This window comes from Panthera pardus, unplaced genomic scaffold, assembly GCF_024362965.1.
Source record: "Panthera pardus isolate Hobbes unplaced genomic scaffold, ASM2436296v1 HiC_scaffold_13, whole genome shotgun sequence".
NCBI lineage: Eukaryota > Metazoa > Chordata > Mammalia > Carnivora > Felidae > Panthera > Panthera pardus.
The window spans coordinates 183,287,358-183,302,478 of NW_026526688.1; the positions used below are offsets into that span (position 1 = coordinate 183,287,358).

A 15,121-nucleotide genomic window follows, 5' to 3' on the forward strand; every position below is an offset into this window, starting at 1 on the left:
GATAGGACTACCCTAGTCAGGACAAGCCACTTTTAATTAGGAAGCTTACAGTGAATGACTTTGTGAACCATCAAGCAGCAAAAAGGGATGCAATATTAGGGTGACTTGGGCTTAGTTACACTTTCCCCACGTCTCCCTCAAGTTCTGAAATTTATAGCTGCTCTAGAAGCAGCTAGGTCATAAACTGTTTGAGGCAAGGGACACAATTCCTACTGTGTAATATCTTCAGCACCCGCAGTATCTTCTACAAATGATACAAATGGATGGAAATTGGAGCATTTTATAGATACGATCAAAGCTTATAAATAAAATATTAAAGCGCGGCAGAGAAGAAACTAATGGTTGCTAGGGGGAGAAAGTTGGGGGGTGGGCAAAATGGGTGAAGGGGAATGGGAGATACAAGCTTCCAGTTATGGGATGAATAAGTCACAGGGATAAAAGAGGGAATATAGTCATTGGCATTGCAATAGTGCTCTACGGACAGAAGGTAGCTATACTTGTGGTGAGCACAGAATAGTATAGGCTTGTCCAATCACCATGCTGGTTAGCTGAAAGTAATGTAACATTGTGGGTCAACAATACTCCAATAAAAAATATTTTTCTAAGTTTATTCATTTATTTTGGAGAGAAAGTGAGTGTGTTTGCGTGGCAGGGGAGGGACAGAGGGAGAGGGAGAGAGAGAATCCCAAGCGGGCTTCATGCCCAGCACAGAGCCCCATGCCGGGCTCGATCTCACAACCTTGAGATCGTGACCTGAGCTGATATCAAGCCACCCAGGCGCCCCTAAACATTTTTTTCAAGTAAAAAAAAACATTGAAGTGTAATTTTAATTTATGAATAAGTAATTAACACATAGAATAGGAAGCTCTTAATAACTCAGTATTGAAATTACGAACGTCCAACAAACTCATACAGATGTGGTTGGAATTCTGTGTGACTGGAGGCAAGTTACCAACACTCTCTTGAGTCTCTGTTTTCATTTTTTTATTTTTTTTTTATTTTTTTTTATTTTTTTTTTTTTAAATTTTTTTTTTCAACGTTTCTTTATTTATTTGTGGGACAGAGAGAGACAGAGCATGAACGGGGGAGGGACAGAGAGAGAGGGAGACACAGAATCGGAAACAGGCTCCAGGCTCTGAGCCATCAGCCCAGAGCCTGACGCGGGGCTCGAACTCACGGACCGTGAGATCGTGACCTGGCTGAAGTCGGACGCTTAACCGACTGTGCCACCCAGGTGCCCCTCTGTTTTCATTTTTGAAAGTGGAGATAAACAAGACAACTTCACTGAGTTGTACTAAAGCACCGGTGAGTTAATGTCCTCAATGGGCACCAGTGCAGAGTTGAGGACACAGCAGACGGTCGGCAATCAGAGCTATTTTACGCTCTCACGAGGGGCAGTAACACAGTTAGGTATCGGCTTAAACCTAAGAACTTCTTTTTTTGTCAGTATTAGATAAGGGTTCACTTCAGCTTAATCAAGATTAGCCAGGGCTTAAGATTCCAGAAAAGGGTGCACTGTCTGCTCTGTTAAAGGAGGACAAAGTCAAATTCTGGCAAACAAAAGTAGAAGGCATAAGAAGCAGTCAAGAATCCATTAACACTCTAGGGCACACTTCACCTAGAACAGTTCTTTGATCGCAGAGGGTGTCGCGTTCTTGGCCAGTTTCCCCAAATCCTTCCCTTTGCCTCCTATGGCTTCAAGTGTTTCAAGGTCGAGTTTCACGCACGTGGCCACCATCCCAGAGTATACTTCTAACAGGCAGCGGGATGCTTGGGCTACCAGCTCTCCTCTGGCCTTAGAGTCCTTCAAGTTTGCCACAACAGATTATTTTAAGAGCCCAGCCATCCTTTGGCCATCTAAAGAAAGTCTAAAATATTAACTGCCTGGTCCATTGAATAGGAATAATTTTTTAAAGTCATAATTTAATGGGTCTTTGACATAGCTCAGAATGGTAAACATCGGCCACAGAAATAAATCTTGAACTAGATTAAGATATAAATAGTAAATATGACTCAGAAAATACACCAAATATCAACATGCTTCACACTTACTAGATATTTTCCCTTCATTTCCTCACTGTCTCTGTTAATACTCAGCATTTATAGTTGTACCACAGCTCTCAGGTCTGATTGACTTTAACATCATTCCAAATTTTTACACTCCTTCATGTGGGATTACTTGTTAAAGTTTAACTCATTTGTTGAAATAATCATTTCCTTTGCTTATTCTCATTCTACATGTAGCCTACAGGTCAGTAAGAGTAGGGATACGGCAATGGTTAAATTGTTTCCTAGCTATTTCTGTTGTCTTTCTGCATCAGAACTTCAGAATATCACTGTTACTTTATTTCAGCAATTAAAATTTCCCAAATACCAGAACATAGCCATATTTAAGTATCAACCTGAAAACCGTATTTTAAATACAAATTTGATTAGGTTTTCAACTTATGTCTAAAGTTATACATCAAATAAATTTTGGATTATGAGATGTTTTTACTTTATTTAATTAATATAGATGACAAAGTACATTGCTATTTATCAACTGGACACTTGTGAGCAGGTTTAAAATGACATATTTCACTATTGCTTCCAAGAGCCTTTCCTAATCTTTGTTGTGAGGGGCTGTCCTGGGCACTGTAGAATGTTGTTGTCGGGTTTTGTTCAAATTTTTTAATGTTTATTTATTATTGAGAGACAGAGGAGACAGAGCATGAGCAGGAGAGGGGCAGAGAAAGGGAAGACACAGAATCTGAAGCAGGCTCCAGGCTCCAGGCTGTCAGCACAGAGCCGGATGCGGGGCTCGAACCCACAAACCGCGAGATCATGACCTGAGTTGAAGCCGGACGCTTAAGTCCGACTGAGCCATCCAGGCGCCCCATGTGCACTGTACAGTGTTTGATGGCATCCCTGGCCTCTACTCATGAGACACTGGTAAAACCCCACCTCCCCTTGGCTCTGACAACCAAAAATGTCTACAGACATTGACAATGTTTCCTGGGGATGGGGAGGGGGGTGGGGGGGAGGGGCATTGGGTTGCCCTGATGTAGAGTCCTAAAATGCCTCTACCTAATGTTCACTAGCAACTAATTATTTTGTCTTACAGGAAACAAATGGTATTGGTATATTGTGCTGTGTATTTAAATCTCAGTCAGATCTATGTGTATTTCTCCTGTCTCCTTCCCTTGCTTCTATTCTTGTTCCTCTGTGTTCTTCCATATTGATTCCCTCATTCATTCGCTCTCTCATTCAATAACATTTACTGAGCAGTGACTTTACGCTATGCATGATTCTAGGTGTTAGATCTCTTGGTCATCAAAAGGTCCTTGTTCTCTCGGAGCTTACATTAGAATGACACTTTACTTATTATTATTATTTTTTTTAATTAATTTTTTTTTTTTTTAAGTAGGCTCCATGCTCAGCATGGAGACCAACGTGGGGCTTGGACTCATGACCCGGAGATCAAGACCTGAGCTGAGATCAAGAGTCGGATGCTTCAGCCACCCAGGCACCCCATAGAGTGACACTTTTATTTTACACAGTAGTGAGCATGATCTTTTAAAAATATTAGTCAGGAATCAGAGAAGACATGTCACTGGAAGAAGAGAATAGGGAACTCCAAAATTCTGCCCTTCCGCTAAAGCAACGGTTAAGCTGGCTAGAAGTGTTAGATCAACTTTTTTTGAGTTCTGTAATTTGTTTAAAAAAAAAAAAAACAAACATAAAATAAAACAAAACAAAAAAATAAAAAAATTACAACCAAGGAAATCCTTCATGAAAAAAGAAGCTGCTGAATTTTGGAAAGAAAGCACTGTGGTATTTTAATTTACCCACCTACCATCGCCCATTCTCCAGCTTGGAGGCAGCTATGAAGATGTTCCTGCACCCATGTTCCTGGTGCAGCTTGCTGGCAATAGGGATCGTGAATCGAAAACTTGTGGTTGTGTGTTTTGACCTGTCTAGTAACTATCTGAGGGATTGGGCTGAAATGGCCTGCCCGCTTACTGAAAGCATTTAGGTGCAAATATACTAGCTAAAGCTTCCTAGGGCAGCAAAGGATAACAGATGAGGCAAGCAGCAGACAGACTGACAAGCCTGGAAATGAAGAGGCTGTGGAAGGATATATATGGAGATATAAAGGCTTTGAAAAACTCCTCTGTATTCAGGGGAATCTAGAAAAGATCGGAGAAGTACTTCAGCTTTCACCTCTGCCAGACTTCTGGGCTCTGGGCAAGCAGGAAGTGAAGGTCAGGGTAGAACTCTAAACGGCCTGGCGAGGGCCGGCTGGGTGGCTCAGTCGGTGAAGCGTCTGATTCTTGGTTTTGGTTCAGATCATGATCTCATGGTTCATGAGTTCAAGCCCTACATTGAGCTCTGTGCTGACAGAGCGGAGTCTGCTTGGGATTCTCTCTCTTTCTCCCTCTGTCTCTGCCCCTCCCCCTGCGCTCTCTAGAGTCTTTCTCTCTCCAAATAAATAAATTAAAAAAAAAAAAATTAAATGGCCTGGCTAAGCCTCGACGGAGTACCTCAACATAGAGCCAACCTGCAAAGACTGGGATAGATTTTTTTCTTTTGGTTTCTGATGTTTAAGGAAACCTCTGTCAAATTACCAGTTGGCCACTAGGCTAATGGAACAGAGACCTCAGTGGGCACTCCATACAAAAAAACAACAACACAATATTGACAAAGTAGTTTAGAAAAGTCACTAAACAAGCAACAACAACAAATTCTGGGGAGGGGAGACAATTTGATTTCTAGAGTTACCACACTATAATATTCAAGATATCTAGTTATGAACAAAAAATTTACTAGGCATGCAAAGAAATAAGAAAGTATAACTCAAGGGGACTAAGAGTACACTTACCATGACAAGCACTGAGTAATGTATGGAAAGTTGAATCACTATTGTACCCCTGAAACTAACATGACACTGTATGCTAACTATACTGGAATTAAAATTAGAAAAAAAAAAAAAAAAAAAGGTAAGTATAGCCCATTCACATGAAAACAAGAGATTAACAGAAACTATTCCTGAGGAAGCCCAGACACTAGACTTACTAGACAAAACTTTAGATCAACTGTCTCCCTATCTGACCTGGTCCCTAAGTCTCCTGTCTCACCTACTACCAGGTTATGTTTTGCTCACTGTCACCAGTCACACCGGCCATCTGGTTCTTTCAAACCATCAAGCAGGTTCCCGTCTTAGGCCTTTAAACATGCTATGTATTCCCTCTGGAATGTTCTTCTCCTACTTCATTGCACAGCTCACTCTGCATATTCTGGTCTCTGTTCATATTCTACCTCCTCAGAAGTACTTTTCCTGATCACCTTACCTAAAGGTGACCTTACCTAAAGCCTTACGTTTACTTAAAGGCAAAGCCCTTTACCTAAAGCCACACCCTCCGTCACCTCCCTATCAATTTCTGTTTCCCTTCATGGTTCACATCACATTCTCTGAAATTATTTTCATTGGTTATTTATTTACTTGCTTGTTGTCTCCCTCACTAGAATGTAAGCTTCTTGACAGTAGGTGCTTTTTACTGCAGATCACCCACCCTAGAATAGAAGAGGGAGCCAGAGCAGGACTGTGTAAGTATTAAATGAATAAATGAAAACAAGTTATAGAAGATGAACGAAAAGTAAAAACAAGAGAAGCTTATATAATTCCTATGAAAACTCTCTTCAGCTCAGAAATTTTGCCTACCAGTTGTTTAGCAAATCTGCTACAGAAAGTCTGTCCACTGACAAGGCCTCAAATGAGGTCAGTGGCGGAGGTGTCCTTAAGATTTTAAAGTAATCCTATTTGGGGCAGCAGTGGAACGGATAACATAAAAATGCTGCTTAGTATTGCCTTGAGGAAAGAATAAAGGGAAAACAGACTGACTAGTCTTTGTCTCTTCTTGTTCTGCAACTTTGGACTCAATGCCCAGAGAAGAGAGCTCTCTCTGATTCTGGCAAGGTTTTAAAATTATCTGAAAGAAAAAATTATTCTGAAGAATGACGTTTATGAGCGGCTGTAGGGTCACCCCATTTAGTATTAAACTATTTTTATTCTGAATGAAAATCTTTCTAGAACCTATTCTACACATCCACTTTTTCAACATATCAGCCCCTTTGTTTTCTTCCAAAAGCCACTCTAATGTACACGGTAACATTTTCTGAGGCAATAGGGCATGGTGATGAAGAAGACTGAAGTCAAAGAGCTTCGGATTGAAAGCCTGGCTTTGCCCCTCCCCGGCGGAGCAAATGGACACTCTGTGCCTCAGCTTCTTCATCTAGAAATAGGGATAACACTAGTCCCTGCCTCGGCAGGTTACGCCTTGTAAGGACCAAGAGGATTGCCGCACGTAATGCGTTTAGCACACTGCCTGGTACACAGTCCTGCCTGCAAAACGTTAGCTGCCACCGCCCTGACTGCCGTCACGGCTATTATTACGGCCATTTGTTTTTGGTGTCTCAAGCGCCTAATAAAAGTCTTAAATTATTATAGTACATACTATAACTACGTACATACACGTGCACCGTAACTTTTTAAAAAGTCACAAGGTTACTGGCTTTTACATAAGATGGTCCCCGGCAGATTTTCTGGAGCGCTCTTATGTGCTGGTTATTATAGTTCTTCTATTTTCCTTTGTGAAGCCTCTGATTGCCGTTCTGCTGTTGTTAATTTTTCCCATCTGTGTCGGCCTCTTTCTATGCTTCCACTTTTGTAGGGGGGCATAAACACCAGTAAACCAAGCTTGTTAGGCATGTGTGTTAAGTAAAAGCTCTCTTAGGCATGGAGAGAGCAGGAATTTGACTCCGTGGACACCTCTTTTGGCTCTTCAGAGGTATTTTTCCCCTGGTTTCCTGATTCTTGGATAAACATAAAAAGTTATCTGAAATTTAAGTTTCTGAAGAGGCAGAGGTAATAAACATAAGTAAATGCTCAAATTAAGAATCCTCTCTAATTTAGTTCAAATAAAGACTCACTAACCTCCTACTACAGCTAGGTATTGAGGAAATACAGATGAATGATATGGCCTTCCACCTTAAGAAGCCTGCAATCTAGAGGGGAAGATAAAGCATAAACAAATAATGTCGTGACAATAAAATAGATACCAAAGGCTTTCACACTGGATACTATGGGAGCTAAAAAAAAAAAAAAGGGACCATAACCAAACCCGAGGACTCAGGGAAAGCTTCCTGAAAAGGATCATGCCTGAGCTGAGCCCTGCACGTTGCTTTGAGAGAGTTGGCAGGGGTGCACGTGCACGTGTGAGGTAATCGTTTGGTATTGCTATGATAAAAGACAGTGAGACAGGAAAAGGTGAAATCCAAAGCAACGAGTCAGACTGAATACAGGCCCGGGTCAAAAGAGGTCCTCGTACACCAGGCTAAGAGGCTTGGACATCACTTGTGAAGAGATGGGAAGCCATTAAGAAAACTTTCAGGGGAGAGGTGTCTCGGCGGCTCAGGCAATCGAGCGTCCGACTCTTGATTTCATTTCAGTAAAGATCTCATGGTTGTGAGATCGGGCTCTGAGCTGGGTGTGGAGCCTGCTTAAGATTCTCGCTCTCCCTTTGCCCCTTCCCCCTTCTCCGTTTCTCAGAAAAGACAACTTGAAGGAAAAAAAGCAATTTTTAGATTTTCCTTTTCGATGTGTAACTCAGGCAGCACTGTGAAAGACAAGGCAAAGCTAGAAAACACTGGAAGAAGAGAGACCTGTTAGGTATCTGTTGCAATTAATAAGCCAGAGATGGAAAAGCCTGGATAAGGGCAAGGCGGCAGTTATGGTGAGGAAGACAGGGAGAGCGAGGTCCCAGATGCATGTTGAAGATAAAACCGGCTGGCCCTGGTGACTTACCACAGGAGAGGGATGCGAGGCTGAGAGGAGTCAGGGTTTAGGCCTTGAATTACTGGTTAGATGAGAGCACAGTGAGTTGTGAGAGAAGTAGCACAGCTTTTTTGTTGTTGGTCTTTATTTTGTTGGTCTTTGTTTGTTTTATTTTTGTATTTTATTTTATTCTTTTTTGAATAGTGGGTATTGGAACAGAAATGAATGCCTTTAAGTTGAGATATGTTAAGCCTGAGTTAATTACTATAGAGGTCAGAACTGTAGATAAAAATTTTAGAGTAATGAATAAATAGAGCCGACAAAGCAGGTACATGGGAACATGTATGAAAAGAAGGGCAGCCGAACAAGGGTGGGGTGGGACACTGGAGAACACTGGTGCTTACAGAGGGGCAGGGGAGGATGGCCCGTGAAAGAACCCGCGAGATCACTCTGACAGGTGCGTGGAGAGAACAGTGCCATGAAAGCCAAGCACGGCTTTCACACGGAGAGATCAACAAAAAAGCTCAACACGCCGGTAACAGCTGCATTTTTTGAGCACTCACTGCATATCAGTCACTGTGACGTTTTAGACATTGTGTCTCATTTGATCCATGGGCCCTAGAGGATGCGTCTGAAGTTCAGCGAAGCCATGGAACTTACCAAGGTCATAGGGCGAGCTGGCGGGACTGGGATCTGAACCCAGGTCGGCTGGGTTACAAAGCCCATGTTCTTAATTCTGCTGGGGTAACAGAACTTCTCCACGATGCAACCTAATATTATTGTAATAAGGAATGCTCTAGATTGCTTTTCCAAAAAGCAGATCTTAAAAACTATCCCATAATCTCAGAGGGATATTTAATATCTGATGAGATCATTATACATTTGATCACTTTACACAGTTAAAATAGATTATTTGGCTGATGTATTTCTTCAAGATCTTTTTATTTCATAAATACCACCCTTGTCAAATTAGAAGAACAATAAAGTGTAACACAAGGCAATACACTCAACCGATTTGAGCTCTGCTGCAGGGAAGTCAGAAGGAAGGTCCTGGATGGACCCAGTCAGTGTCCCCCGGAGGAAAATGAAACACCCTGGACCTGAGTGCACTTAGTTGCCTCGCAGACACTACTACCGGTCTGAAGGAAAACCAGGGAGGATGTACAGAATTTAACACAAACCTACCACAAACATACAAAAGTTAATTAAAAGAGCTATTCCATACAAGGTTTATTTTAGATAATGAACAAGTATCCATCTAAAGATAGTGTCGCATTTTGTTATAAAAGCTGTAATTTCCCTATTTCCCACTAGAGGAAGCAATAGCATTACTCTTACCATTTGGTGGATAAAATACTGCATATTCTTCTAGTCCTAGTTTTCCTGTAAGAAAAAAACAAACAAACCATAGAAGGTTTCAATATGATTAAATAAAATAAATCTTTAAAAATTAACTTATTTTGTGGATGTACTAATAATGCAATTTTAAAAGGCACAGTACGATCTCCTTTAACTTCATTTTAGGAAATGGAATTACTTTGAAAATACACCACTAATCTTTTGATATTAGCAAATCCTTTCATCAGTTAAAGTCAATAATACAAATTTAAGTGTGAGGCAATTGATACAAAATAATTAAAAGAACAAATGCTTTCAAGCGCCTAAGCATTTAAGAAGAGAAGCATCTATTTAGAAGCATAGAATTGTTTTGCTAACTATAAATAATTCTAATCTGTTCATTAAAGTAAGTCCTAAGCTTTGCAGCGCCTCATTAGTTTTACATTCTTATGGAATGTGCTGAAAAGTTAAAAAGTAAATGTCTTAAACCATATAGTGGCAATATTTTCTGAATCCTAAAACAGTTCATGTGGTCCAAGAATGAGGCTAAATATTGGAAAGCAGAATTGTTTCAGAAAATGAAAGTATATTCGCTATAATCAAATGTTTGAAGTAGTTTTTAAAAAAATATAGCTTTCCCTTAACTTTTAAGGTTCTGAGGTCTCCCCCCCTCCACCTTCCATTGAATATCTTTAGATAGCCTTTATCTTGACAGTTTTTTCTAATACCTTTCGTTGACTTTTCTATTGAAAAGTCTCATGCATTCTTGCACTTGGCTTTAAGGTAAGGTTTTTAGTTAAAAAATTTTTTTGCTCTTCTTGTTGGGGGTGGTGGCAGAGAGGGGACAAATAAGAAGAATGAGCAGTTTAGGTTAGGGTGGAGACAACAAGCACTGAGCTTGTGAGTAAGGAGAATGGAATAATGAAAGGTAGATGAGAGAGAGAGAGAGAGAGAGAGAGAGAGAGAGAAAGTGCGAGAAAGAGAGACAGAGAGACAGAGAGAGGGAGATGATAGACAGTACTAGCTGGGTACTAAATATGAGGCTAGGTGCAAACCCTTGTAAATTCCTAAGTGATAAGAGACTAGGAGAATCTTTTGTTCTATGGGGATGACTCTGGTGGACTCCTGGATGGGGACTGGTCACCAGAAAGACCAAGTCATGATTAGAACCCTGGAATTTTCAGCCCCATCTCCCATTTTCCACAGAGGGGACAGGAGCTGGAAATGGAGTTAGTAATTGATCATACCTATGTGAGAAACCCTCCATAAAATCCCAAGTAGTCAGGGGTTCAGAGAGCTTGCAGGTGGGTGAACATATCAATATTGGGAGGCTGACACACCCCAACTCCATGGGGACAGAAGCTCCTATGCTCAGGACCCTCCTAGACCTCGCCGTATGTATGTCTTCATCTGGCTGTTCATCTGTATCCTTTATCACATCCTTTAATAAACTGGTAGATGTACATTTCCTTGAGTTATGTGAGCTGCTCTAGCAAATTAATTGAACCCAAGAAGCAGGTTGTTGGAACCTCTAATCTATAGCTGGTTGGTCAGAGGCACAGGTGATAAACGGGGTTTTGACTGTCATCAGAAGAGTGTGTGTGTGTGTATGTGTGTGAGGGGTATGGCAGTCTCATGGGACTGAGCCCTTAGTCTGTGGGATCTGAGGCTATCTCTGGGTACACAGTGCAGAACTGAGTTAAATTGTAGGATGCCCAGGTGGTGTCGGAGACTTGTTTCTTGTTTTAGGGAAAATTCCCATATATTTGGTGTCGGAAGTGGAGTGTTTTATATGAGTAGTAAATGATACACATGGTAGAGAAACACAGTAGGAGAGAACTGGATTTTTCCCTACACAGGAAGGAAAAATAAGTTTTTCTGATACCGTAAGATATAGCCTAGTTCCTCAAGGACCTATGATTTCGTGGGAGAGGAGTGGGAATCCTTCCACATGTAGGGAATATATACAGGCCAGAATAAATATGGTAACGTGGGATAATCAGGGAATCAAAGTGAGCTGGGTTAAGACAAAATTGACTGATAGAGGGCCTTAAAATCTTGGCTGAGTTTAGAAGTGAACCCATTGAATAAGTTCTACAGTCAGCTTTTTAGCAAATGATGTTAAAGAAACAAACAAGCAGACCAAAGGTTTCTATAAGCTCAGTTTAGAAGCAGTGGAATTAAGAGAGCCCCCCAGTTTGGGGAGGGGGAGCCTGATCCCAGCCAGGTAATGTAGGCTCATCCTAGGGCAGGGGTTACAGCAATCAGGCAGACAGTCAGACTTAGGAGATATGGGAGAAAGAGTTTATTTCTTTATGGGAACAGAGCATGATCACACACAATAGGGTTATAAGCTTTCAGTGATTGGTGTTCACCACTTAATAAAAAGGAGAAATTGAGAAAGGCTTCCTGCTGAAATTAGTTCAGCTGTCAGGTAATAGCAGGATATTGAAATAGCAATATCTGGTAGGCAGCTAGTGATAAAGAAGGGAAGAAAGCACCAAAATAGAAATTAGCGTGCTAATAGCTTATAAATTACATCAAATTTTAAGTGCTGGAGAACATTTTGAGAGAAGGAATAGAGAAGTTAAAAAAAGCAGCAGAAGAAGCAAATTCATGTGATAAAGTCGTAGTTAGGGGGGAAAATAAAAGTCAACATATAAGACAAAAACAGCAATAGAGGAGCGAGCAAACAGGAAAGATAAAGGGTTCTTCTGGGAACCACCCGCCTTTGATTGTGCTGAGTTGTTCACCCGTGATTTGAGTAGGAGTTGAAAGCATCTGAGAGGAATTTCATTAACAATAAAAAAATTAACAACACTAATATATGCTATAAAATGTAACAGTCTTGCTATGATTTTGTAAGTCTTAAAAAATACTCCCTTTATGTAACTAAAATTTTACCTCTGATGTATGATTTCGGTGGTGAAGCGCTGTTGTACGCAAAATGACCCAACACAGATGTATCCCGGGAGAAACAAAGTAATACCTAGGTACAACAGGGGAAGAAACAAACAATTAAGCACTGTTTTATAACAGGTAATTAATTCATCGCTATTTCCTTCCTAGGAGGCACTGAGGTAGAATCTTTCCAGTTCAGTATTGTGCCTGGAAATGGGAGGAGTGCCCTCTGTTGGTGCACCTGCACTAAGTGTTACAGGGGATGCCAAATGCGATGGCCAAAGTTCACCCAAAGACTTCTCACTGTGAGCCCCGTAAATCTTGAACAAGCTACTAACTACCAGTTGATTCTCTTATTCTGTTTTCCATCTGGAAAAGAGAAGTAGCTGGGAGACATTTGACACGATGACAAATGTATAGGAGGACCCTAGGTAACTACGTGGCCCACAGAGCAGCCTGGGAAGTGCAGGAAGCTGGAAGTAGTCTCTGCGGGGATGCAGGAGCAGACAGGTGGGTGTGTCAGGGAAAGCAACTCGTGGGTGTCTAGAAGGGACAGCAGCAGCGGAACGAGAGAGAGCTAAAGAGCTAATACAGGTCAGAAGCTGGTTGTCCTGACCAGCAGGTGCGGTGGGGCAAGTCAGCCTGGAGATGAAAATAGGAAGGGCAGAAAATCAGGATCAACGATGTCCTTAGGAGGGACTGGGTTGCTGAGACCAGCTTGGAACTTGGGGGCAGGAGGTCAATCCTAAGGTGATTAGTGACAGGAAATCTGGGTCCTGGGATTGAAAAGATGCTACTGAGAAAAGAATCGAGAATGACAGGAAAAGGTAGAAGCCCATTTAACAGAACAGGGGCACAAGGTCAGGGTTGGACTAGGAAGCAGGAGCCAATGGAGAAGCTGTGGGTCCAGGACATAAAAAGGGGGCCCAGCTTTAGAAAAAGAATAGATATGGAGATTAAGCATCAGTGAGGACCAATGGCGAAATGTACCAACCATTGCCACTGATTGACTTTTACTGTATTTTAAAAGACTACGCAAGCAATACACGGTTATGGTAAAAATTGTAAATACAGATCATCAAAACAGGAGAAAAAAAAACACCTATAAGCCCATCAGTGTTAATATTCTGATGTATATCTTTTAGACTGCTCTTATACATATATACATACATACATACATTTTTCAAACAATAGTTAGGCATACTGTTCTATAATCTATTTTCTCTCAGTATTATAATAAATAGTCCAAGTCCACATTTTTTTTAATGTTGCAGAATATGCCACTATATGAATAAACATAGTTTATCTAGCCTGTCTTTTACTGTTGAACATTTAATTACTTCCACTTTTCCCCAACTATAAACAGTGCTGAAGTAAACTTCCCTATAGCTAAATATTTATGTACACCTTTACTTAAATTCCTAAAACTGAACTAGCTGTCTGGCCAAAGCAATTGGCATTTTAAATCTAAAACTTTTGATACACATTGTCAAACTGCCCTCTAGATAGAGTTTGTCACGTTTTTGTTTTTAATAATACAGCAATAAGACAGTGTACTTTTTCTCTTATTCTCATCAAAACAGGTTATCAGCATCTTATAAGTACAAACAGCATTTTGCTTTAATTACTAATATGGTTGAACATTTTTCCGTTTGCATTTATTTTGTTATTTTCCAGCTCATCATCTTAGTCCATTTTGAAATAGATGTTTTTAAAATTATTGATTTGTTTACATTTTTTGTATATTAACAATTCTGACCTTTGGTCTAATTACATGTTTCAAATGGCTTTGCTCAAACAATTTATTTTGACACAGAGATGTTCTTTTTTTTGTTTATTTTTGAGAGAGACAGAGTGTGAGTGGGGGAGGAGCAGAGAGAGAGGGAGAAACAGAATCAGAAGCAGGATCTAGGCTCTGAGCTGTCAGCACAGAGCCTGATGTAGGGCTCGAACCCACGAACCATGAGATCATGACCTGAGCCAAAGTCAGACGCTTAACTAACTGAGCCACCCAGGCGCCCCCTGACACAGAGATGTTCTTAATTTTTATGTGCTCAAATCTCCCAAAACTTTAATGCTTAGAAAGTTCCTCCCCACATTTAAAATATTCTCTGTATATTCACCTAGATTATGAAAGTCTTTAGGGTTTTTCATCCAATATTTCTGGTTATTCCCCTCTGGCTATATGTCAGCCTATCTTTTCCAGCCCCTTTGGGGTTAGGAGTGGCCATGTGATTTGCTCTTCGGTCAATGAAATACATATGTGTCATTTGAAAATTTCTGAATGAAAGCTTCAAGAACCGAAGCAGTAACCACATTCCTTTTCCCTCTGCATGGCAACCGCCAGTGTTCTAGACAGTGGTTACCCTATCAGCCTAGGCTCTGGAGTGAGGATGACACAGACCTAGGTCCCATCCTATCAGAGGGACATGACCACGAGCAAGAAATCTCAACCTGTGTTGAGATTTTTTGCTTGTATGTTATCACAGTATAACCCAGCGCATCCTGACTCAAACAGGAAATTCTGTCTAGCATTTTTTTAGTGGCTTAAAACAATAAAAATCTATTCTCTCACAGTTCTACTGGACCAGAAATCCAAAATCAAGGTAGAGGCAGGGCCATACTCCTTCCAGAGCTTCTGGGGGAGATTCCCCCCCGCCTCTTCCAGCTTCTGGTGTCTCCAAGTGTTCCTTGGCTTGAAACTGTATAGCTATAATCTCAGCCTCCAAATTCACATATCTTTTATTCTTCTCTCTCCTCTAGGTCTCTCTCTCTCTCTCTCTCTCTCTCTCTCTCTGTCTCCCTCTCGTTGAAGTATAGTTGATATACAATGTTGTATTAGTTTCAGAATAGTGATTCCACAATTCTATACATTGAGCAGTGCAACCCTTGCTAAGTATAGTTACCTCCTAACACTATACAAAGTTATTATTTTCTTAACTATATTCCCTATGTTGTATTTTTCATTCTTATGACTTATCTATTTTATAACTTGAAGCTTATGCCTCTTATTCACCTATTTTGCCCATCCCCTCACCCGTCTCTAGTCTGGCAACCACCAGTTTTTTC

General features: G+C 40.8%; 1 protein-coding gene across 4 annotated transcripts in view; it reads right to left on the reverse strand.

Moving 5' to 3' along the window:
- The window catches only part of TBC1D19 (TBC1 domain family member 19), a 144,525-nt gene that overhangs the window by 20,017 nt on the left and 109,387 nt on the right, over nt 1–15,121 (reverse strand). For all 4 annotated transcript variants that reach the window (XM_019453541.2, XM_019453543.2, XM_053901632.1 and 1 more), the window contains 2 exons: nt 12,056–12,140; nt 9,152–9,196 (listed from right to left, as the gene is read on the reverse strand). In XM_019453541.2, the coding sequence (XP_019309086.1) occupies nt 9,152–9,196; nt 12,056–12,140 (130 nt within the window). The remainder of the gene's footprint in view (nt 1–9,151; nt 9,197–12,055; nt 12,141–15,121) is intronic.